At 44.7% G+C, this 25,984-nt stretch overlaps 1 protein-coding gene across 1 annotated transcript in view; it reads left to right on the top strand.

Moving 5' to 3' along the window:
• szt2 (SZT2 subunit of KICSTOR complex) overlaps window positions 1-25,984 on the top strand; it is a 293,641-nt gene that overhangs the window by 253,388 nt on the left and 14,269 nt on the right. The window contains exons 65-69 of the mRNA XM_085978227.1: window positions 1,684-1,767; window positions 4,567-4,641; window positions 17,334-17,547; window positions 18,940-19,123; window positions 24,412-24,534. Coding sequence (XP_085834353.1) covers window positions 1,684-1,767; window positions 4,567-4,641; window positions 17,334-17,547; window positions 18,940-19,123; window positions 24,412-24,534 — 680 coding nt within the window. The remainder of the gene's footprint in view (window positions 1-1,683; window positions 1,768-4,566; window positions 4,642-17,333; window positions 17,548-18,939; window positions 19,124-24,411; window positions 24,535-25,984) is intronic.

The following is a 25,984-nucleotide window of genomic DNA, read 5'->3' as shown; positions in this document are numbered from 1 at the left end:
ATGCAGACGCTGGCACATTTACCTGGCAATGACCCATGTCAGCAGAGAGCCAGTTGCAAAGCTATGCCATCTGCTGCGTGGAAACCTGTAGTTAACCTGCACTATAGGGATTGCACTGCCAGTGACAGTCTGGATCACCTTCTCCCTCAGATTTCCTGCCTTTAACTTCTAAGTTAGCCGAGGGATGGGCTGCGGTATGAGCCAATATGCTGCCTGCATATGCATCATGCAAATGTTTTAATACATCGGTCAACATGTCAACATTCATCTCCTTTTCCAGTGAATAACAAAAGGAGCTTGACGTGGCTGCCAGTGTTGCCAAACTGCTGCATCTGGTAACCGTAGTTACTCCTCCATGTGCACTATGACTAACCCGGGCCACTTTCACCAGCATGTTCTTGGATGTGTGCGGCTGTGTTGAAAGAGATGTGGGGTGCTGTGAAGTGCTGTCTTGTTCTGGGCTGCTCTTCTAAGCCAGTGGTGACAAAGATAAATCATTTTAGATGCTCCTAAAGACAGCTTTAAACAGTGCTTACATTGTACCATAATACATCTTACATTTGTATGCTTACATGTATGCCTGTGTGGGAATGAGTGAGAATGGGAACCGGACATAAGAACTAGATACTGTAGTACTAATCTTGAGCCTGAGGAGACTATGTCCTCGCCCTTAAATTCTCTTAACTATTAGGATATTCAGTGTGGTCTCTTCCAAAGAATCAAGTGCTTGCAAGCTCTGAGCCCTTCTCTAGTTCATATCTGTTCCCTTGTATTATGTACTATCTTATGAAAACAAAGCCTTGACTGACACAAATATTATTATATAAATTCACTGCCAATCAAAATTGGGCATTTTATGTCTGAAATCTTGGCGTTTGGTATCAGTGAAGGTGAGTGCACAGATCCCATCTAACCCAGGAGAGAGCATTTAATTTGTGTGGGCTGTTAGTTTATAGATTTTAAAAAATCGTCCTAGATTGTAGGGCAGAAAGAACAGCTGAACTCTTGCCTTGCTTAGCAAAACAATGCAGCTGTTTTTGACCCCAACTTACAAAAAAATGTATGTACTTAGATTGATTTTAAAATATACTTGAATTTGTTTTCACATTGCTGTGTGGGTGTCTATTACTGCTGACCTGCCTTTGATTTTCATCAAGCACCCACAGGAGCATGCGGTCAGTCATCACTCACTGCTTAGCATTAAAGGGGTTATAAGCCCAGCTTCCAGAAACCCTCCAAAATAAGTCCCAAGATGGTTCAGTCTGGACACAGAAACAGCAGTGAAGCCATTTGTAACCTCTGGAATAGACTTGAAGTTGTCTTTGTGGGTTACTCTGTTAATCATGCTTCACAGTATCTTCATTGTTTGATATATGGATGGAGTCTTTGAGCTACCTGAGTCTTCTGATAGCTTTATGAGTTTTATCCAATCTTAGTAGAGTTGCTAAGCTCACTAGGTGATCTGTTCTGTTCCTGCAAGTGGAGAAAGAGGCACTTTTTGTGACGAGAAAGAACTGGTTCGTCACCACAGAAGCACTCTGTGATGCTATCTCTGCAGTTTTTGTCAAACTAATACTGTGCAAAGCAGTTCCCACACTGGTATCAAGCCCGAGGCATGCGGCAAAAGGTTGTAATATTCACAGTAACTGAATCATTTGATTTGTGTGTTGAAATCTATTATAGAGCATGGATGGCTCCAGTGTAATGACCTATCATCTTCAAAGGGCTCTGCCGGGTGGAATTGTGCTCATGGAACTCGCTTTCCAGGTAAGGACGACTTGTTGTGCTTGCAAAGATATCGGACATCTTTCATACATTTCACAGCTGACAAATTTCTTCTTTGTGCAGGAGGGATGAAATTGCATTATGTTTCAGAAGTGAAAAAATAAGCATTGGTGAATGGGAGTGAGTAGAAAGATCCACTGAGTGATGTCGGACCTCGTAACTCATGAGTGGGTACAGAGTCAGATATATAAATGGATCATTTTGCATGTTCTGTCAATCTGAGGTAGTTTATTATATTTTGTTAGATGTGGGAATGAGGGGGAAAAGTAGTGTCTCGTACAAGTTGATTATGCAAAAACCTGCCATTATGGATCTGTTTGTGGTGGTATAATAGCACCTTTACCCTGGTGATGCTTCCCACTTGTATTGATGTACATTTTAATTGTGCTGAACAAAAGGTCAGAAAGGGAGAGTCATAATCAGAAATGCTTCTCTAGTTACACAGAAGATTCCTATTTTAATTGCTGCACAAGGGCTAAATGTCACAGACTACGTTCGTGCTGTCGATTGCTTTTCCAGCATCCAGTTTTTGAATGAATGATTACTTCCTCCAGCTCAACTACAGGAAGACCGAAGCCTTTATCTTCGGCCCCTGACACAAACTCTTCTCCGTTCCACTAATTCCATCTTCTTCTCCAGCCGCTGTCTCAGACTGAGCTACGTTTCAGATTCCATATCTTTTCCATCAAGACCACTTACTTTCACCTTGGCAACAACGCCTGCCTCTGCTCCTACCTCTGCCTCGCCACAGCTGAAACCTTTATCCATGCCTTTCAGACTCTGCTGCTCCAAATCTCTGTATCCTAGTCTTCTATCCTCCATTCTCCATAGATTCCAACTGATGTAAAACTCTGCCGCACATATCCTGTCCCACTCACCCACCTCCCCCATTCTCGCGGAGCTATGTTGGCTTCCTGTCCTGTCTCCCCCCCCCCCCCCCCCCCCTCTCCCAGTTGATTAAATTAAAAATCCTGGGCCCAAATTTCTGGAGGCCTTCTGGCACATTCCTGCTACAAGTCTGACGGGGAATGCAGCAGAAGGCCCAGGAATTAGCCCAGGACCCAGATATGCTTTATCCTGCCTTTCTCTGCCAGTTTCTGCAGTGCCTTGTTTTGGGGTGGGACATCCATCTGCTCTAAACAAGGTCACCTGTGCCAGCTGATACGCTGAGTGAGAGGAAGTATCCGGCTTCCTGGTGGAAGATGTGGGATTCCCAAAATAGGATGCATTCTGTGGACCCGTCTGTCCCCTATACCATGGGGCCAATGAAGGCCCATCAAAAAACTCTTCAATGTTGTTAGCACTGGAATGGAGAGACAACAATGGAAAGACAATATAAATGCAAATTGTTGGAAGTTTCGACACAATACCTTATGTCCTCCACATTTTACGGTATACTTTTGGGTCAAGTAAACTGGCATCTAAATAGTATTGCAAGTCACATGCACTTTCCTTCATTTGATCATGTTGGCAAAACAATTACTTGATTAATAAGCTGGTTCCCTACTGTCTGCACATCTCCTTAGCAAACAGATGAAAAATGTCTCTATCTATCAATGAAGGGGTTAATCATTCAATATAAATTGATGTCACCCAGGCTATAACACCAGAGCTTATCTGTGAAGAGGTTAATGTTGATAAGTAAGTTTTATTTGCAAGCAAAGGAATTGGGAATGTGCATAAAAAGAAAAACCTAGTCAGTGTGATACCGTGACACTCTGGGATCACAGTACAGCAGTCGGTGTGATACTGCGACACTGTGCGATTCAGTAAAGCTGTCACTGTGACACTCTGAGATCTCAGTACTCAGTGTAGTACTTTGACACTCTGGGATCCCACGGCATCATTCAGTGACTATGTGATACTATATCAGGAATAAACTTTGGTTTCCCAGCACAGCAGTTGTTTTGATGTCATGACATTGTGGATTCCTAATGTAGTACTTGATGTGATGATAATTGACAGGCAAAACTGATAATAGCACCTTTCATCGGAAGTGATACCACGTAACAGTCGAAATTTCCCTCATGTTCATGTGTTTGTTGAGCATCAGCAGAGTATGATGTCAAATTATCTAGCTAGTGCCTCATAATAGTTTTTAGTCCCTGATGGGCTAGCATACTTCACAGATAATTCAAGCAGCATATTGGTAACAGATACATCTGTCGAGTCTTGTGTAAATCACCTGGTTAACTGGTGTCCTGTACAGGAAAGTATAATCAGCACATAATGGTGTGATTGACTCCCATCACTAGATGGCACAGTGTCCTTCTTTATTCAGGATTCAGTAACATTTCAGTTGCCTGCTGTAGATTTGATGTTATTAAGCAACTAGAATATGTGCACTAGTATGTCCATTGAGTTTTTTGTGATTGACAAATGGAGTGTATGTTTAAACCTGAGGACCTGTGTCTCGTTACATTGGGAGAACCCAATCTCTTTTAGAGCTAGGATAACCTCTTTTGGGGAAGACCCAAGCCTTGTGGGTAAATAAGAATTGCCTGTATTTTTGTGGGACCATTACACATGTGTACTATTTGGCTGGATTAATGACATTTTCATCAAAATATACAGTTTTACTCATTATAGAGTGCCAAAAGAGCCTTATTGCAGGTGGTTCATGATTGGCTGGTTTCTATTTGTTCCTGCTATTTAAATTACATTGCACGGTCATTTGTAGCAAAATATCTGTCATTTTAATTCAGGTCCATTGAATACCGGTGAATTCACAAAAAGAGGAAAATATTTCTATCCCTAATTTCTACTCTTTCCCATTTCTAGGGCTGTTACTTCTGTGTGAAACAATATGCCCTCGAGTGCTCCCGGATTCCAATGGGACAGTCTGTCAACTCTCAGGTAACTTTAAATCTGTTAGAGCGATAGGGGATGTATTTATATATTTGATGGTCATACTAAATATTAAAGTCAGATTATCCAATTTAAGTGACCTAAAATAACACAGTTTAAAAAAAAAATCAAGGCTACACAGCCTAACTCTTTAACAGATGACTGCTTTTTTAAAAATGCATATTTTAGATTTTCAGTGAAAAACTTAAACGCTGCAGCCTCCTAATTGCTTCATTTTAAAACAACACTGTAACCAGACATTGCTTAATTAAACACTATTAATGCTGCCTGAACTGAATGAATGAAGTTTATGAAAGTGGGCAGTCTGAATACTCTCATTAGAAGTGGTACAGCTAGTTGGAGCATTGTTGCAGGAGCAAGAAAAGAACATTCAACCCATTCAACTTGCTCACTACTTCATCTCTGGCACCTTTGTTCAAACCCACATCCAACCTGGTTGAGAAAAGAGATCGACTGCTATAATCGGTTGAGAAACATTAAAAACACTTATGGAGTGGTACTATGGGTTGTTCCACTTGACTACAAGGAGATGAGGCCACTATTAGACCAAACATGAGGAGGTTAGCCAAGGAACTAAAGTAAATCATAACTAATAAACTAGGTTTAAATAGTCAACAGTTTTGCTGTCCCTTCCCATATTAATGGATCAATTCAAAATGTGGCAATTTATTGCTTCTGACATCACAGAAGTCAAACCTGTTTTACAGGGAACCATTGTGCCACAGTCTTTCGACACCTTGGCATGCTTTAAAATTACCATAGTAGTTGGCTTTGAATATTTGCCATTTGGTGTCAGCAGTTCCCTGCATAAAGTCATGTATCTGGTTCAGTCTCGTCAGACCACTTAATCCATATCTCACCATGTTGAGAATATGTTGTGTAATTTTTCTGATGGTTCTGAATGATTCATTTTGAAATTTGTTGTAGTACAGAATCTGTTTCAAATGACGCTTGCATGTTTTTATTTGATTTTTAAAAGTAGCTAGAGTGATCTGTCTATATGTTTGTAAATAATTTGTAATCTCTTCTCAGTCTTTATGTTCATTTGTTCATAGCATTTGGTTGAGGCATTGCCACCTAATGAGTTAAATTACATACAACGCTGCCCTTCAATAATAGAATTTGGATTTTACATCATCAACAAATTCTGAAAGAATAGAACTGAATATGCAGAATATAATCAGAACATTTCTTGTCAATACCAAGCTGTCAAAATGGAGACTCTGAGGGGAATTGTGCCAAATCTGGCCCTTGACCTCTGTTAGGAGATCATGCCTTTAGGGTGAGTGTCACAATGAGTGGCCATATTCTTAGCTGTAGTAGGTTGGGAAACCAAATTTGCTTTGATCAGTGGGAAGTTACTAAGATCACCTACAGCTCCTCTGTATAAATGGCCCTGTGTATGAGAAATACTGAACATAAGAAATAGGAGCAGGAGTAGGCCATTTGGCCATTCAACAAGATCATGGCTGATCTTCTACAGGCATACGGAAAGGCATACAGAAATCTCCCAGTTGAACAACTTGGATCCCACATCAAAACCTCAACTATCTCTTGTGTTCTGAAAGCTGCCTTCATTTCTGGGTTAGCCCACCCCTTGAACATTTGAAGTGTTTGGAAACAAAAGGAGCCTTTGTGCAACTGGACCTTGTCTTTGACACATTGCACACCTTGCAAGCTATTAAAACAGAATGTGGAGAGTAAAGCATTCTAATGACACTAATATCACTCCATATGGCATTCTAGCACACAATAGGTTGAACCTGCCATTGTTTACTTATTGTAGAGACCTTCACTAGTTTGCTGTGTCTCAAAGGACATGGCTAACAACACTGCTTGAAGCTTCAAACTATAAATTACTAATTGGTTTGTAGCTGGTGCTACAAATTATGGGGCAAAACTTTCTGGAGAAGGCATCCCACCTTATGAAGGAAGCATTAGTCACCAGGCAGAGGAAGGATAATGGAGCTTTCATTGCAAATACTTAACAACGTGATGTTACCAAAAGTTTGCAGTAATTAGCTTGTTCCTGGATGATCTCTACATCTGGGACAACAGCGATTGCTTCATTGATCAATGTGTTGGGGGATTTAGTTCCTACTACCTCAAGAGTCCTGCATCGGGAACCATCAAAATGAATACCAGCATCAGTCGTGGGGTCCACAACTAGCTTTGACCCTGAATAGACACGGTGACTGCACCAAAAGTATTTCACCATATGTGGAGCATTTTTGAATAATTTGTACAGTATAACCAGACTAACCTGGGACTGAGCAGTTTATGAATGGGGAACAAAAAAATGGCAGACCAATTAAATACATACTTTGGGCTAGATTTTCGTGGAGTCGTCAGGCGGGATTTCAGGCGTGTGGGGGGGGGGAAATCCCGAATTTGGGGGTCCTGACACCATCCCACCCAAAACCCCGCCCCACGTAAGTTTCAGGGGCGGCGGGTACCCGCCCCGCACTGGGACCCGCCGAAACCAGGCGGGAAGGGATTAGTGCCAATTAACTGCCTGTTAACAGGTAGTTAACAGGCAGTTTTTAGCCTAATCCCTATTTTGGGGGGTTTCGTGTGGGTTTCCCGACGGCTCCAAACCACGCCAGGTTAGAGCAGGCGGGCCGTCGGGTTGAAGGAGTTGGAGGGGTCGCGATGTTGGCGCTCAGGTGAGTGATGGGTGCATGAGTGTAAAGGTAAGTGTGTTTGGTGTGTCTAAAGTGTGTAAAGAACTTTACTTACCTTAGCAGCCTTTCTTCCTGTAGCCGTCGGGAGCCCATCACTCAGCCGGAACTGAAAGCTGAATGGCTGCGATCTGTGAAAAGTGACAGCCTTCAGCTTTGAGTGCCGGTAAGAGTTCTAACTGAGTCTGTGCAGAATGACTCATGGTAGAACTCAGACTGTCAGTGTTTCACAGCTTCAAACAGCTGTCAAATGCTGATATTTCATCTGTCAAGAACTCTTGACAGATGAAATTTCAGTCTGTGACGTCACCTGTTGCCGGGTGGCCCTTAATTGGCCTGCTGAGCCCTCTGGGCGGGCTCAACACGGTCAATCAAGGGAAAATTGCGCGGATTGGCCGGACGTTGAAGTAGGTGGGTCAGAAACCCGAAAGGGGAAGTCCCACCTTCTTCCCGACAGGTTCGGGAAAATCTACCCCTTTGGTTCTGTCTTCACAAAGGAGGACACAAATAACCTCCCAGAGATGTCGGGGAACATAGGGCCTAATGAGAGGGAGGAACTGAATGAAATCAGTATTTGTAAGGAAATGGTGTTAGGGAAATTGATGGGATTGAAGGCCGATAAATCCCCAGGGCCTGATAATCTACATCCTAGGGTACTTAAGGAAGTGGCCCTAGAAATAGTAGATGCATTGCTGGTTATCTTCCAAAATTCTATAGACTCTGGCACAGTTCCCATGGATTGGAGGGTAGCTAATGTAACCCCACTATTTAAAAAAGGTGGTAGAGAGAAAATGAGGAATTATAGACCGGTACACCTGATATCGGTAGTGGGGAAAATGCTAGAGTCCATCATAAAAGATGTAATAGCAGAGCACTTGGAAAACAGTGACAGGATCGGACAAAGTCAACATGGATTTACAAAAGGTAAATCATGCTTGACTAATCTACTGGAATTTTTTAAGGATGTAACTGGTAGAATAGATAAGGGAGAACCAGTGGATGTGGTGTATTTGGACTTTCAGAAGGCTTTTGATAAGGTCCCGCATAAGAGATTAGCGTGCAAAGTTAAAGCACATGGGATTGGGGGTAAGGTACTGACTTGAATAGAGAACTGGTTGACAGACAGGAAGCAAAGAGTTGGAATAAACGGGTCTTTTTCCGAGTGGCAGGCAGTGACTAGTGGGGTACCGCAGGGATCGGTGCTAGGACCCCAGCTATTCACAATATATATTAATGATATAGACGAAGGAACTAGATGTAATATATCCAAGTTTGCAGACGACACAAAGCTGGGTGGGCGTGTGTGCTGTGAGGAGGATGCCGAAAAACTCCAGTATGATTTGGACAGGTTGGGTGATTGGGCAGATGCATGGCAGATGCAGTATAACGTGGATAAATGCGAGGTTATCCACTTTGGTGACAAAAACAGGAAGGCAGATTATTATCTGACTGGCAATAGATTGGGAAAAGGGGAAGTGCAACGAGACCTGGGTGTCCTTGTGCACCAGTCGCTGAAGGTAAGCATGCAGGTGCAGCAGGCGGTTAAGAAGGCAAATGGTATGTTGGCCTTCATAGCGAGAGGATTCGAGTACAGGAGCAAGGATGTCTTGCTGCAGTTGTACAGGGCCTTGGCGAGACCACACCTTGAGTATTGTGTGCAGTTTTGGTCACCTTATCTGAGGAAGGATGTTCTTGCCATGGAGAGAGTGCAGCGAAGATTCCTGGGATGGTAGGAATGATGTATGAGGAGAAATTGGGTCGATTAGGCTTATATTCGTTAGAGTTTAGAAGAATGAGAGGGGATCTCATTGAAACTTATAAAATTCTAACAGGACTGGACAGACTAGATGCAGGAAGGATGTTCCCGATGGCCGGGGAGTCCAGAACCAGGGGTCACAGTCTAAGGATAAGGGGTAAGCCATTTAGGACTGAGATGAGGAGGAATTTTTTCACACAGAGTGGTGAACCTGTGGAATTCTCTACCACAGAAGACAGTTGAGGCCAATTCATTAAATATATTCAAGAAGGAGTTAGATATATTTCTTAAGGCTAAAGGGATCAAGGGATATGGGGAGAAAGCAGGGACAGGGTACCGAATTTGGATGATCAGCCATGATCTCATTAAATGGCGGAACAGGCTCGAGGCGCCGAATGGCCTACTCCTGCTCCTATCTTCTATGTTTCTATGAAGGGCAGACAAAACTGATACCACTTCTCAATTCTGCTTTTTTTTTAAGCAGCTGCTATTGCTGCTTCTCCTGGTATTGGAAAAGTGTGATTTTAAAAAGGAGCAGTGCTGTGCTGAGTTTAAAGTCTGGGTGAAAAACAAGTTTGGTGACCCTTCAAATTATTAGGCTGCTGTTGTGATGTTTTATGATTAATTCTGGCCTGTGGCAATGCCTCACTTAAATGTACTGTAAGTAGAATAGAAAATGCATGTGTGTCTGTGTTGAGTGCCATATCCATCTCCATTCCTGTCTCCAATTAGGGCTCTCTAGTGTCCAAAGCTCGCATCAAGTGCCTTGCCGAAGTGAGTTCGGTCTCAGAGTCAGCGGTACGTCCCAAGCTCCAGAGGCCTTACTCTCGTACACTTTCTCTCTTTCCCTACTGCACACTGACTCTCCTTTTGCTGGTCTTGCTCATTTTTACTTTCTCCCCCTCACTCTGTGGCTCTGACTGTTAGTCATTCTAAAAATATGTACAATGGTTTAGATGTTACTTACATTGTGCTCTTTTTCAATTCATAGACATTCATTCTGTGTTGCACTGTTCAGCTATTACTTGCCCCAGGGGTTTGAGTAAATACTGGAAAATGGGATGTATCCATGCCCACTTTTCCCTCCCCCTTTCATATGCGTGTTCCTCAATTATTCAGCCTGCATACATAAATTAAAATTGCTGTCCTCCCATGCAAGGAGAAAAACAATAACTAGGATTGATGTCCCTTCAAGAAATGACACTTGCACTGCCATTTCAATTAGGTGATCATTCCTCTCCACCCCTCCTGCTTTGTATTAAAGGCCATGTTCTGGATCATACCTAGGGGGAAAAATTCAGTATCGCCCTGTTTGGGGCGCCATTATTGGCCGTGTGCAAAGTTTAGCACCTGGCGCTAATTATCGCCTCCAATGGCAAACTTGGCTTTTATCGCCCCTGGAGGTGATTGGAGCGCTAAATCAGGCGCTTCACACCTGTCTTAAGGCGCAAATGCCGAGGAGCGAGGCGCTACCTCAGAGCGTGGGTGAAGCAAGGAAGAGCAAATCAGAATGAACCTGCACAGTGCAGCTCAGTACCCAAAACTCATTTACACAGCGTTGAATCTCTCCAGAAGTCTCTCTCTCAGAATGCGTGGTGCAAAAATGTCACCAACAAAAAAAGGCAGGAAACGGTCACCTTTAAATAGCGCTCCCGCAGTCCCTTTCTGACTGCTAAACGCTCCCCTCAACCTGTCGTTGCTAGCGGCAGTCAGTAAGTCAGGGGGCGCCATTCAATATCCGGTCCGGGGCGCAAATGGGGCGTTGCACACTCGACTGACGTCACGATCTGCTAGCGCAGGAGATCGTGGCGGTAGTGTTTAGTGCCGCCGCAAAAGTCTAGTTAATTTCGCGAGTGGCGCAAACATCGCCGCGCCCTCTTAAGGCGCTAACGGGAGGCGCAAGCAACTGAATTTCCCCCCCCTAGAGTCTTAACTGTTATCTTTATACGCCAGGAACAACAACAACAACCACCTGCATATATGTAGCACCTATAATATTGAAAAACATCTCACACTGCTTCACAGAGGCATAGATATTAAGGGTGAAAGAGGTGGGTTTTAAGGAGGTTCTTAAAGTTGCAGAAGGAGGTGGAAGAATTTAGTGAGGGAATCCCAGAGCATGGGGCCTAGATGGCTGAAGGCATGGCCACCAGTGATGAGGCGATTGGAGGGAGGATGCACAAGAGGCTAGAGTTGGAGGAATGGAGGGAGCTCGGGTAGGGTGTAGGGCTATAGGAGGTTAGAGAGATAGGGAGGGGGAAAGGCCATGAAGAGATTTAAACACAAGGATGAAAATGTTAAATTTGAGATGTTAGGGGACTGGGAACCAAATATAGGTCAGGGAGGACGGGTGATGGGTGAGCGGGGCTTGGTGTGAGATAGGATACGGGCAGCAGTGATTTTGATTAGCTGAAGTTTACAGAGGGTGGTGGATGGGAGGCTGATGGGGAGAACATTGGAATTGTCAAGTCTGAGCATTTCAGCAACAGATGTAGGGGTGGAGGCAGGCAATCTTACAGAAGTGGAAGTTAACATGTAGATGAGGAAAAGGAAGGGGCCAAGAATAGATAAATGTAAGAAGTCACACAACACCAGGTTATAGTCCAGCAGTTTTATTTGAAATCACAAGCTTTCGGAGCGCTGCTCCTTCGTCAGGTGAAGTGGAGAGATGCATAAAGACACAGCTTATATAGTCAGAGAATAATGTCAGATGATTACAGGTAATCTTTCTAACTGCCATTTATCACACCTCGGCAGAGAGATAATCACAGCGATCAAAGGTGTGAATGGTGTCCAAACAGGTCAGTCAGGAAAACATTACATCAAAGAACAATGAGGTGGGGTCACAAGGGGTCAAATGTTGCAGATGCTGGGGTCTGTATGAAAAACAAAAAACAGACAAAAAAAATTTTTTTTTGCTGGAAATCACAGCAGGTCCGGCCGCATCTGTGTAGAGAGAACAAGCCAACGATGACTCGAGTCTGGATGACCCTACGTCAGGTGGGGTTACATGTAGCGTGACATGAACCCAAGATCCCGGTTGAGGCCGTCCTCATGAGTGCGGAACTTGGCTATCAGTTTCTGGTCTACGATTTTGCGTTGTGTGTCTCGAAGGCCGCCTTGGAGAATGCTTACCCGAAGATCAGAGGCTGAATGTCCTTGACTGCTGAAGTGTTCCCCAACTGGGAGGGAACACTCCTGCCTGGTGATTGTTGCGAGAATAGATAGTGAGGGGCTGGGAAGAGAACCCACTGCTCATGCTCTGGCTACAATAAGTCAATTAAGAGTGGAACCAAACGAGGATAGTCCAACCGGGTTGGAGAATAGAGGAGCGGCGTAGGATGAAGACGGTGTAGTTGACTGTGTCTTGGATATGGAGTTGAGGGAGTGACGAGGGGGGCCACACCAGGAGGAACAACCAGGGTGGGAAAGAGTAAAGGTTTTGTCAGGCTTATTCAGTCAGAACGGTTTCCATTCTAGCCAACATCTAAATAAAACATTAAATGTAATTTCTAGGAGTGATGGTAACAGCAGATTTGTGTGGTAATTAATACAGAGCTTACCATGAGACCTTTATAACTGAATCTTTTTGCACAGTAGTCACTGACACATTCTCTGTTATTCAGAAAAGCCACTATTTGCCAAGAGGCATTCATTTCTCTAATATAGAGATCTCAAGGGATGAGCATTTCTCGTGGATTCCAACTGCAGTTTCTTCCCTTGTGCAGTCCTAGTGACTGGTGCCTTTATTAGATGATTTGAACCACAATATGGTGCCTGGTACAAAAAAAAATTGTACTTCATAAAGTCAGGCTTGCTGTGTTATTTCAAGTAGCTTGTCTACAACAGCTCAGAAAAGATAGCGACATATAACACAACAGTTGTTAGGTACATGAAGAAGTACGGTCGAATACTATCCCATGTAGGGGGTGGCGTGTGCCCAGTCAGCTCTGCCCCTGACGGTCCCTGAGCGGTTCGAATCGCTCCCACGCCCCTGGGTTCGAGACACCGGACTTAGGTACAGGCGGCGATACAGAAAAAATGAGTAGACAACTGGTTCGGTGCAAGAAAACCGTAATTTTTATTAAAGGCAAAACAAAATCACAATACTAAGAATTACTAGGATAATTACAGGCATATAAAAACAATACACTTATTTGGGAATGGGGAACACACGGCACATCGAGGGAACAAACACATTAAAATCCCCTTATCCTTATCCCACTCCCAATACCTAACTAGATTAAGCTATGAGGGGCCAGGGATTCATGCTCACCAATTTCAAAATCTGTTGATTTAACTGGTTGTGGGTTTTGGGGTTCACTCTTGCTGTCCTTTGGGGTGCGTTGTTGCCACGTGGTCACAGGGCGCGGCGATGGAGTTGTTTGTGTGAAGCACCCTCCTTTTCCTCTGTTAACGTCTTCGTTGAGTACTTTGTCGCGATGGGTCCTCCTTCTTCTGGCGGTTTGGTTGCCGACGGTTTTATTACGGTTGGGGCTCGGTTGGCGGTTTATATTGTCAATATGCTTTTACTACCCATGCTTCGAACGGCAACTTATTCATCAAACGCCAGCTTATAACTAGGCCGTTTGTCCCCCAACGCGTCTTTCTGCTGCCCTTCTCTGCCTTTACCGGTTTTACCGTTTCTTCTCATCTCGTCTCGTCTGCCTGGTCGTGGTCCCGTATGTCCTGTGTGTCTTTGAATCGGGTCTCGTTCTCCTCCCGCGTTTGGCCCTCGGTGTAGTAATGGGCATCCTTGGTGTTGAGCGGCGCGGGGAGGGAGAAGAGAGCCCGCGACGAGGCCAGGGCAAGAGCGAAGAGCAAGCGGCCAGAGCAAGAGAGAGGCAAGCAAGAGACCTTGGCTATCGGTGGGCCTACAATTACACCCGGTTCTTCATCCCTTATCTGCGCGTCAAATCAGGCCAGTCCTTTGTCTAACTTTTGGTGGGCTCATCCAAAGTGATTATGGTCATCCACTTTAATGCTTTTGGGGTGGTTGTCTCCTGGTTTAATGGCTCCGATATCCTGGCTGTTTGTTATTTATGAAATTTAATTGTCCTTATCCTGGCTTGATGGCTACTATGAGCTGTTACCGATTACGTATGCAGAAACTTAATGGCCTCAAGATTAGGCCCATTCTGACTTGATCTGTTCCAAGATGAAGAATGCATATTCTGTGTTTACCTAGCTGTCTGGCTGCACAAAGTCTTTCACAGATTCATGCATGTTAGGTTTCGTTTCAGGTTTTGAAAGTGCCTGCCTTTTGTAGGGCCTTGCTTTTAAAAACCTGTACGTTTTGGTCACGAGGTTTTAGAAGCCATTTTGGGTACCCTTTTTTTAATAACTTGCCCATACCGGGTCCCTTTATCCATAACCTTTGGGGAATGTGGGAATTTTGAGAACCCTACACCCACTTGCTTTGCCTTGCTGTTATGAAAATCTGGCATTGATACTGTTAAAATATATCAGGCCGCTCTGCTCAACACCTCAGTAATACACAGAATAAAGTGCCAGATACCCTCTTCTACAAGGATCAAAAGTGCACTCGTATCATAGGGCTACTTAATGATGCATCCCAATACAACCTTCCAGACCAGAGGATACAGTAAACCTGCTGCCTGAAAGAAAACAGGATAACAGGAGCCCTTGAGGCTGTTGATACCTGGGAGTGGAAAGTCTCCATATGTATTCTCCACACTCACATGGGGACAGCAATTACTATTTGAATGTTGAGTTTTCATAGTCAACCCTTTACATGAGAAATAAATATCAGTAAAAGGTTTGGAGAAATGCTTGTTTTAGATACTGGCAGTGCAACCAGGTGGACATCTGTGGAAATGCTGGTAGGGTATAATGGTGCTTTTATGAGTGTTATTTCACTGTAAAGTGATGCTTCTGTGGAAATGCAGACACTATGGGGTGACAATGGGATTTCTTGGGAATTTGGGCATTGTTTTCAATAGTGTTGCTTTTGTGAGCCTTTCTTAAGACAGCTCGCTTCCCATTATGGTGAGTAGCCGGCACAACTGCTCATATCATTTATAATTGACATCAATGTTAATAGAGTGAGAGAGGAAGTGTACTGCTACATATCTATTCCAGTATGTTGTCTAAAATCATTGCAATTCTTACACCAGGGAGTTTTATCTTCAAAATGCAAGATCCTATGAAAAGACTTGTGTCTGCTGCAAAACAGTCCAGATTTTTAAACAAAATTTAAAGGAATTGGTTGTTCTGAATTCCCCTTGAACACAAACGAGCCCGATTTCTGTTTGATATAACTATATTGCGTAACGCAGCAGTCTGTGCCAGGCAATGATTTTTGATTTAAGGGGTGAGGTCTTCAAACCTCAAACTTATTTTGCAAGTTAGGAAGTTGTTTCTAAGAACTAAAGTAATAAAAAATAATTAAATAAAGCTGCATTTTATTGGTATGGAAGTACAGACTGTAGGGCAGACTTGCTGCTGAACTCATTATTCCACAGATCTGATTATTGTTGGAAGTACTCGGCTAACAACAGTGACTAGATGTGACAGGATCCAAACAAACGCAAAGTGAGCTGCATCAGCCTGGTCTGATCCAGCTCACCTGTTTTGTGGTATCTCATTTTCTTCTTCCTCTTGTATCCATCTCCAGCCATTATGGCAGAACATTCTCAGCCAAGTGTTTACTTGTCCACTATCAGCACAGCTCTGATCTTTTTTCCCCCCCTTTCACAGCAGTGAAGAAGGGGGTGAATCAGGCAAAGTTATTTTATCTTCACTTCCATTTTCTGCCTAGCTAAAACAAGTGAACCTGTGTAAATGGTTATCCCTAAGTTAGGCTCATGATCTGGGGGTATCCAAGCACTTTTGGTTATATTTTACTATTTTAACCTATTGAGGTAGTGACCTCTAAGAATGTCCTATCAACTGTAGCTCAAAATATCAAGATCCAAAAGCCTTTTAAATCAAACGGTACATTGTGGTTAAAAGTGAGTTTGGGGCTGAGAGAGTGTATGCTTAATATTCCACAGAGTGGGTAATTCCTTGGGGAGCCAAATCTGTTCCGACTGAGAGAGAAATTCTTGGGTTGAGGGTTTTAAAATCACAATGAGGATTGGTGGAACTGGATGTAAAGAAGTTTTTTTTTGCTTGGATCCTGAAGCCTGGATATATGATTATATGCAACTGGATTGGTGCTAAATGTAGAGTGACCTTCTCCAACTTAAAAGCTGTTAACTTTTTGAATAGGCTGCCATCTGATACAGAAAATCCTGGCTCAGTTTAAGTGTTCAGACCAGAAGAGAAACAAAAGTGATCTTTATTGATAGGACCTGAATGGGCTGAATGGATTTTCTACTCCTACCTAGTTAAGTTATCTTATAATTAAGGCAGCTGAATAAGTGAAAGGCAGCCTTAGAATTCAACACAGTTTGAGAATCCATTGAATTCTGCTTGATGTACAAATAGTTAATTCAGTGTTGAATTGAGGGGAAAAGAGAAATTTCTCCCAACCTCAGATGGTACGAATAAAACTACTAAAAATTCAGCAGGTTTTGGGGGTTAGTACAAGTCTCAGCTTTACAGAGGAGGATTCGTTTTTCCAACAGCTCCAAGGCCGTAAGTGGTCTGCTTTTCTCTTCTGCCTTCTTCAAATATCTCAGATTTGTTTTCAATTGTGCTTTCTCATTGCCTGATCCGAATAAAAATAATGCTCAGGACATGTCAGAAACACCTGATACTTTAGGAAATCAGAATAGTCATCAGGGTCAAAATTAAAGCAACATTCAAAGTGTTATCCATAGAGTCAGGTGGCCAATTATGACCCTGAAGACTCCTTTTTTTCTTTGATCATTGTGGCCATTCTAAAAGCTCTATTTATGGGTTCCTTATTAAAACTTAGTGTTCAATTTACTGAATCTGTTACATCTTTACTTTTAATACCAGAGTTCATATTTTCCCATCTTTTCTTTCATGGGATGTTGTCATGGGTTGAGCAGTTAATATAAAGCTCAAGATTCAATCCATGACGTTAGTGGAACAGTAGAATTGAGAATAGCATGAGCAAACCTCCATTTTACAATATTGCAATATTCAATGTTTTGAACATCGCAATTATAATAAGGGATGCATTACACACAATTCAACCATTTGTTGCACTTTAAGTAAAGGGAGATTTACTTGAACATAGCCGTAACAAGCCGTAAGCCGAGAGTATGGTGAATGTAATCAATAGTTACCTGTTGTCTCTATCCTGGCAGCTATCAATGTTGTTCACAGAGGAGTGTGACAAGGTGAGGGACCTGATGCACGTTCACTCCTTCAGTTATGATTTCCACCTGCGCATCATTCATCAATATCTGGTTGGCCGTCAGATGACCCTGAGGCAGGGCTACCACCTGACCAGCTTCCTGGAAGATTTTATCTGTCACCATCCAGATATTCCCAAATATGGAAGGAACCACATCTTTGAAGGTAAGAGAAATCACACTCTGGAAAGTTAGGAACACATTATCATCTCTTAGAAAGGAATTAAAGGAGCCCAATTCACAACCACGATCTATAGTTACTAAGCCAAATCTCTCCACCGCACTTTTTTGGTTAGATCTATCATTTTTTTTTGTACTTCGCTCCATTGTGACATCAATTTATTTCACTCAAAATATAGCTATGCCAGTTATAGACTGTGAATAGATAGTGTAGACTAATAAACTGTGCAGTTATTCTATGAGTGAGGAAGGCATCACAGTGCATAGATGAACTTTACAAGCAGATTGTTAATATTTTATCCATGGGCTGAGGCGGAGAAAATAAATTCCTGTTCACTAACTCCACCATATATTTGATTTATGCCACAAGATACACAATCCAGCAATAAATGTAATTATGGTTTTTCAGCATCTTGGGGCTCCAGTTTGATGCACCACAGAGTGATAGGACACTATTCCATTATTGATCATCATATAAGGCACTGACTTCAGATGTGCTGTATGGAGAAGCACCCAATGAGAGAAGAAAAATCAGAAGGAGTTGACCCAGGCCTTTTTTCGCATACCATCTAGTTTTTTGTTACAGTGCAGAATTCACAGGGAATAGGTCAACTGCCAAAATTGTTATTATGCAAGGAGACCGAGGGAGAAAAAAAGAGGAAGAAAGTACTAATTTTTTTAATGAAAAGTTTTTTAATTCATTCACTGGATCTGATGTGGACGTCACCGGCAAGGTCAGCAGTTATTGCCCATCTCTTAATTGCCCTCAAGAAGGTGGTGGTGAGGTGCCTTCTTGAATACAACTGAGTGGCTTGCTAGGCCATTTCAGAGGGCAGTTCAGAGTCAACCACATTGCTGTGGGTCTGGAGTCACATATAGGCCAGACCGGGTAAGGACGGCAGATTTCCTTCCCTAAAGGACTTTAGTGAACCAGATGGGTTTTTACGACAATCTGATAGTTTCGTGATCACCATTACCGGAACTAGCTTTTTATTCCAGATTTATTTAATTAACTGAATTTAAATTCCCTAGCTGCCGTGGTGGGATTTGAACCCATGTTTCCGGGTATGGCACAATGCCACATTGTGGTAGCTCAGTTTGTATCCCTGAGCTAGATATGGGAAAAATCAGCCAGGGTTGTTATTAGTTATTTGTCAAAAATTGGTTAAGGACAGAATTGGTCTCAGCATTGAATTTGTCCATGTTCAAATAGACTGACAGCAATCACGAGCTAGTCTAAAAAAAAAAGCATTGGGCGACTGATGTTGGTCAAGTTGAAAAACATACCAGATGTAAACTATAAGCAAAATATTAACAGAAACATGCAAATTGATGCCTGTTACCAGAATCGGTTTTTGATATTCCATCTTTCTTTTAGGGACGATAGCCCTCTCCACAAACATGACAACAGCTCACCAACTGTATAACTACATCACAGATCATGCCAGCACGTATGGAATGAAACCACTGCGCATGTCAAGAACAGCAATGAATATGGATGGCAGAAAGGGGAACCAGAACACAGAAATGCATGAGTATGCATTAGTGGCACTCTGGAATCGGTAAGTGCAAAAGAACATGTGTCGATATGCCATTCTGTTGGAATGGAGATCTTCCTTCCATTTTGCTGCCTCCAATTCCATTGCCAATTGGCATCTTGCCCCTTTATGAAGAACCTAACTGACACCTCATCAACTGTGTTGCTGGGAATCCTGTCCACAAGCTACAACAACAACAATGCATTTATATAGCACCTTTAATGTTGTAAAACATCCCAAGGCACCTCACGGGAGCATTATCAAACAAAATTTGACACCGAGCCACATAAGGCAATGTAGGACAGGTGATCAACAGCTTGGTTAAAGAGGTAGGTTTAAGGAGCGTCTAAAGGAGGAGAGAGAGGCGGAGAGGCATAGGAAGGGGATTCCAGAGCCTAGGGCCCGGGCTGCTGAAGGCACGGCCGTCAATTGTGGAGCGATGAAAATCGATGATGCGCAAGAGGCCAGAATCGGAGCACAGAGATCACAGGAGTGTTGTAGGGCTGGAGGAGGTTACAGTGATAGGGAGGGGCGAGGCCATGGAGGGAATTGAAAACGAGCCTGAGAATTTTTAAATTGAGGTGTTGCCGGTTTGGGAGCCAAGTAGGTCAGCGAACACGGGTGATGGGTGAACAGGATTTAGTGCGAATTAGGATACGGGCAGCAGAGTTTGGGATGAGGGTGGAAGATGGGAGGCTGGCCAGGAGAGCATTGGAATAATCAAGTCTAGCGATAACAAAGGCATGGATGAGGGGTTCAGCAGGAGGTGAGCTGAGGCGGGGCGGAGATGGGCAATGTTACGGAGGTTGAAGTAAGCAGTCTTGGTGATGGAGCAAATATGTAGTCGGAAGCTTATCTTGGGGTCAAATAGGACACTAAGGTTGTGAACGGTCTGGTTCAGCCTCAGATAGTGACCAAGGAGAGGGTTGGAGTCGATGGCTAGGGAACGGAGTTTATGGCAAGGACCGAATAGAATGGCTTTATTAAATTCTATATTCTATAACTTCCCAATATTTAGCTGCAGGAAATTTCTGCTCATCCAGAACTGGATGTCGGACAAGCAGCGTGGCAAATCAGAGACAGTGGAAGGGTTGAGGGAGGTGGAGGTGAGGTAGAGCTGGGTGTCATCAGCGTACTTGTGAAGCCTGACATTGGCCCAGAAATTCGGGTCTCCACGGGTGAGTACGCACGGGGTACTCGCCCGTAAGCCCAATGGAAGTGCCGGTTTCGTGCATGCGCGGGAAACCGGCACTTCCGTTCCCTTAAAAGAAGGGGTTCAGAGGTCGAACGCGTGCGCAGGAGAGGCTGCGCGTGCGCATCGAACTTACGTTTTTTTTGCAGGTTTTCCCAGGAAGGTAAGTCTCCAGAAGTTAGACATGTAAAAAGCAGTCGCAAGGCCTGCTTTTTACAAGATAATTGGTGAATTAATTAAAATTAAAACATTTTTTCCACAGGTTTATTATTTTTAAATACTTTAAAGAAAGGTAAGTTTATTTTTAACCCCGTTAGAAAATTAAAAAAAAATTTTCAAACGTTTAAATTATTGTTTAAAATAGTTATTTCATGTAATTTATAGTTTATTTAAAAAATGTGATTTAAAAAAAAAAATTATTTGAAGATTTAGTGATGTTTTGGAGCTTATAGTATTTATAAGTTTGACAGGTCTTCCTGTCAAACTTATGAGCGAAGCATTCCCTGCTACCATTGGCTCTCCATGGCCAATGTGATCCCAGGGGACGCATCGAACTAACTGCGCCCCTGGGATACGCAAGCACTGCGCGCCGGCAGTTGGAGGCGGCCCAGGATCGCAATTCCACGGGGGCCCACAGCTCAATGGCTGGCGCGCTAGGTAAGTGCAGGTCGGAGGCTTGCACTCGCGGGAAGCCCCCGACCCGAATTTCTGGGCCATTGTGTTTTTGGATGATATTGCTGAGGGGCAACATGTAGATGCGAAATAGGAGGGGGCCTACTATTATGTCACTCAGCAATTTAAAGACCCAGATCATGTCTCTCTTCAGTCTGTCTCCAGTGAAAGCAAGTTCAGCTATGCAAATCACTCCTGATAACTTAGTACCCTATATCCTAGAATCATCCTTGTTGCTTTTCTCTGAACCCACTTCCAGTCATCAATATGCTTTTGATAGTTCAGTGTCCCAAATTGCACACAGTATTCCAAATGTGCCTTCTCGAGCAATATGATCAAGGTTAGAAACACTACTTTTTAACTTATAAAGGTGAATTTTAGATGTAATCAGTGTAACTGACTAAAATTATGGGCAAAGATCAGTTGTGTTTGTTCTCCGCCCATAATGCACCTCACATGCAATTCAGTAGGCGTTTTGAGTTGCGCATTCTAATAAATATCAAATAGTCAGCTTTTTTTGGTGATTACAATCTGGGATATTACTGTATTAGTTTAGAAAAATAATGTATTGTGGCGGTTCCACCGGGTGTCCCTTACTATGTATATACATAATTCCCTTTAACTTACCTTTGTATGTACATAACTTACCTGTTTGGGCCATTGCCCCTTTAAGAACGCGACGTGACGTCACGTCGCGCGTCGCGTAACACACCAAGATGCGAGCCGACCCAGCTCGGCCTTACACTCTCCCGACGGTCGCCGGCACAACTCGGCCTCCCGCTCCTGCGGTGGCCGCCGGCCCGGTTCGGCCTCCCGCGCCCGCGATGGCCGCCAGCCCGGTTCAGCCGCCCGCTCTCGCGACTTCGGCCGCAACGGCCAGCCACAGCTACGCGCCGACGCAACGGCGCAGGTCACGTGGCCGCCCAAGCGCGGGCAAACGCGCTAACGTCACGACGCAGTCACGTGACCACCTAAGCGCGGGAAAACGCGACCGAGCGTGATGACGTCATCACGCTCTCCACAGGACTGCGGAGCCAGTCCTCGTGGCGTCCCCGCTGGGGAAAGACCTACTTCACAGTGCTCCTGCATCCAGCCGCCTTACCTGCTGTATTTCGTCTGTTCTTGTAAATAAACAACTTCTAGATTGTTCCCCTGAAGTCAAACTCGATTATTTAGTAGTCATTCGTCTGATACCTACCTAGGTGAACACGAACTGCTACATTGGTGACCCAACGACGTGAATACGGGAGCTCATCAACTGCTACATTGGTGACCCAATGACGTGAGTGCGGGGGCTCATCAATACCTACATTGGTGACCCCGTATCCGTGAACGTTTTTCACGGACGAAACGCACAACCTGACCCTCGTCTGCACAGAAGACAACCGACGAACAATCGACGAACACCAGTTCCTACATTGGCAACCCAGTCTTTGCGAACGTATTCGCAAAGGAAGCGCAGCCAACAACACCTACATTGGAGACCGATTTTACAGAGGTAGAGCATGACCAACGGCAAGCGTCGAACACAAACGCCAACGCCTACAACTGGTGAGATTTGTGATCGTCTTTCAAAAAAGAAGCACGCTATGGAAGCTTCAGCCGTTTCGCTGTCGCTATTGCCATTCAGGGAGCTGCAACCGCCCTCGTGCATTCTAAAGGTAGAAGCCCCGTCCGCCGGGAACATCGATGCGGCACAGACCACGCACGTGCTTACGGTCTCCGTATTCGATATTTCTACCGCCACACAGTTCGTCCGCCTCTACGACATCTCCCAGCGCAACAGCAAGCATGAATCCCACCAAGCGCGGGGTCCGCAGGTTTTTGAGCCCGCAAGATCGGAGCGCGCCCCCGCGGAGATGCCACGAGGACTCGCTCCTCTCGAAACACGAGGACTCGCTCCTCCCGAAACACGAGGACCCATCCCTCGCGAACCATGAGGACCCATCCCTCGCGAACCACAGGGACCCATCCCTCATGAAACACGAAGACTCATGCCTCGCCGACGACGCACCAGCCCGTCAGCCTGCTGGTTGTGTTACCTACCACACTTTTCGGCGAGACAAGAAGCGTGCCACCCTCCCGGCTGTTTTCTCCTATAGCAAGAACAACTACAAGTGTTGCCGCCCTCCGGACAGAGTTTACCCCTACCATAATCAACATTAACCCGGACTGTTGCCGCCCTTTCTCCAGTTTTCTCCTTAACAAACGCAAACATCTACTGACGCTTCAAACATCGAGGACGGGTCCAACGGGCATCCTGCGGCCGCGATCAGCCACGTGAAAGTTGCTGTCCTCACTGATCAACGCAGCAACTTTTCACCCTCCGTTGTGTTATCGTCGTAGCACTATGGCACGCACCGTTCCGTGCGTTCCAGCCTCCCGAGGAGTTCGCTCACCTGTCGGCGAGTTCACCGACCTCGCCTGTCAAGTCCTTCTGGATCGCTCGTTTGGCGTTCCTGCAGAGTTCATCAGAACAAGGACTTGTTTCAACATCAACGGAGACATCGCCCGCGTCCGCCCAACCTGCCCGTCACTCTGACAAGGCCTGCTGTTTCGCACGTCTCCACGGTCCTTCGCCTGATGGATACGTTTTATTCGTCGTGACGTGCGTAAGGATCCGCTTACGACCAGCATCTTCAGACCTGGCCCGCCAAGTCGAGACAGCACGCCCACCGAGACCACTAGCTCGTCAGACCATCTCATCTTTGGACTTTTGTTAAAGCGAATTCTGGGGGGGCGCATGTGGCAGTTCCACTGGGTGTCCCTTCCTATGTATATACATAATTCCCTTTAACTTACCTTTGTATGTACATAACTTACCTGTTTGGGCCGTTGCCCCTTTAAGAACGCGACGTAACGCACTGATGTCACGTCGCGTAACACACCAAGATGCGAGCTGACCCAGCTCGGCCTTACACTCTCCCAACGGTCGCCGGCACAACTCGGCCTCCCGCTCCTGCGGTGGCCGCCGGCACGGTTCGGCCGCCCGCGATGGCCGCCGGCCCGGTTCGGCCACCCGCTCTCGCGACTTCGGCCGCAACGGCCAGCCACAGCTACGCGCCGACGCAACGGTGCAGGTCACGTGACCGCCCAAGCGCGGGCAAACACGCTAACGTCACGACGTGGTCACGTGACCACCTAAGTGCGGGAAAACGCGACCGAGCGTGATGACGCTCTCCACAGGACTGCGGAGTCAGTCCTCGTGGCGTCCCCGCTGGGGAAAGACCTACTTCACAGTGCTCCTGCATCCAGCCGCCTTACCTGCTGTATTTCGTCTGTTCTTGTAAATAAACAACTTCTAGATTGTTCTCCTGAAGTCGAACTAGATTATTTAGTAGTCATTCGTCCGATACCTACCTAGGTGAACACGAACTGCTATAGTATAAGATTAGGTGTTTATGAAAAGACTTTGAGAGGAATTTCTTCCAATTTTTTTTTTGTCCAGATCTGGATCATATAAAGATTCTGAAGGTATCCGACACCATGATGAGTTTGACATATCCTTGTTGGTGTGTCATAGTGCAGGTCCTTTTGAAGAACAACCGGAAACAGAACGCAACATGCTACGGTAGGATTATCCCTTATTTCCTTTGATTCATTTAGGTGGCCTTATTTTGGCGATACTGGGAGTTTTAAATATAGGCAGCATATAGTCTCTGTTTCACCCCCTCGATTATTTGTATCTCTAGGTTCAGTGTTCCCTCCTTCACTGTGAAGAGTGGAGCCGTCTCTACATCTTTCAGTGCTGCTGTAGTGAGAAACATTTACAAAAGCTGTGTCGCTGTGCCTGTGATGCTTGTTCTAAATCTCGAAGCTGGAATCTTGTGGGTCCTTGTTAAACTTGGCAACTGGGCTTGAATGTCCTGCTGTTACATTGGGAGGGGGTGAAGCCTCTACATTTCACACATCATGCATTTGACCACCAATCGTCCCTGCCACAATTACACTTTTGTGTCCTGGAGTTACCAGTGATGTTCCTAGAGCAAGTTGGACAGTTATACTGAATAGGGATATGCTTAATGTCACATACCACATTCAGTCTAACATTCTGTGATAAGTCCTTTGCCTTTCCTGTAAATGTTGTTTATTAACTTGTAGAAGTTGTGGGCCCAAAAATTCCCTACCTTACCACCACGAGTTACCACCACAATCCTGGAGAAAAATGGCAGCCACCACTCTAATGCCTTACTCTGGCGCGGGATTCGGCGGTCGCCATTTTGGTGAGGGCCTTAGCGCTGACCCTGGACATGCAAATATGGAGAACGTGACGTCAGTCGGTGTGCAATGACGACGTAACGTCATGCTCTGCGAATGTGGACCTTGGCGCTGAGTTTAGCACTGGGCCCAAAGCTCGCTCTGAAAAGCGAGTGTGCAGCAGACTGACAGAGACGCTGTCAGCACTTCTAAAAGCAACACATCTTTCAGGTAAGTTTGTATTTAAGCTTTTTGACTGGATTTTTTAATATTTTATTGAAGTAGTGGCTTGGTGCAATACATGTTAAAAGTTTTTTAAGTGTGCAGGGAGTGCTGCTGGACGCTTGCAAGGCCTCGGATAGTAAAGGAAGGCCTCTGAGAAGACAGAAAATGCTGGAAATACTCAGCAGGTCAGGCACCATCCGTGGAGAGAAAAACAGAGTTCACATCTCAGGTTGAGATGCTGCCTGACCACCTGAATACAGTATTTCCAGCATTTTATGCTGTCATACCAGATTTACAGCATTCACTCGCAGAGGGAAGAGGAAGAAGCAGAAGGATGCAACCCAGACAGCCCCTTTCTGGCCGGAATATCTAGGATGGAATCATTCGCCTGCGGTATCAGTGACCACAACCCCAATTGTCCTTTCAAAATTTGTCCCACACCTTACCTTCCCTCTGTTACTGACTATCACAGTGTCCTCTTGGCCACAATGCTGAAATAAAAGCCACCACAAAGCAAACTTTCCAATTCAACTTTATACATCTATCCATCCGATATGACATCAAGAAATCAACTAATCACCCTTATGCATTCCCTTAGT

The sequence above is a fragment of the Somniosus microcephalus genome, chromosome 3 (assembly GCF_052327205.1).
Source record: "Somniosus microcephalus isolate GS21.2 chromosome 3, FLI_Smic_1.0, whole genome shotgun sequence".
Classification (NCBI taxonomy): Eukaryota; Metazoa; Chordata; class Chondrichthyes; order Squaliformes; family Somniosidae; genus Somniosus; species Somniosus microcephalus.
Note: the sequence above shows the minus strand (reverse complement) of the source record. Positions and strands in the feature narration are given on the sequence as shown.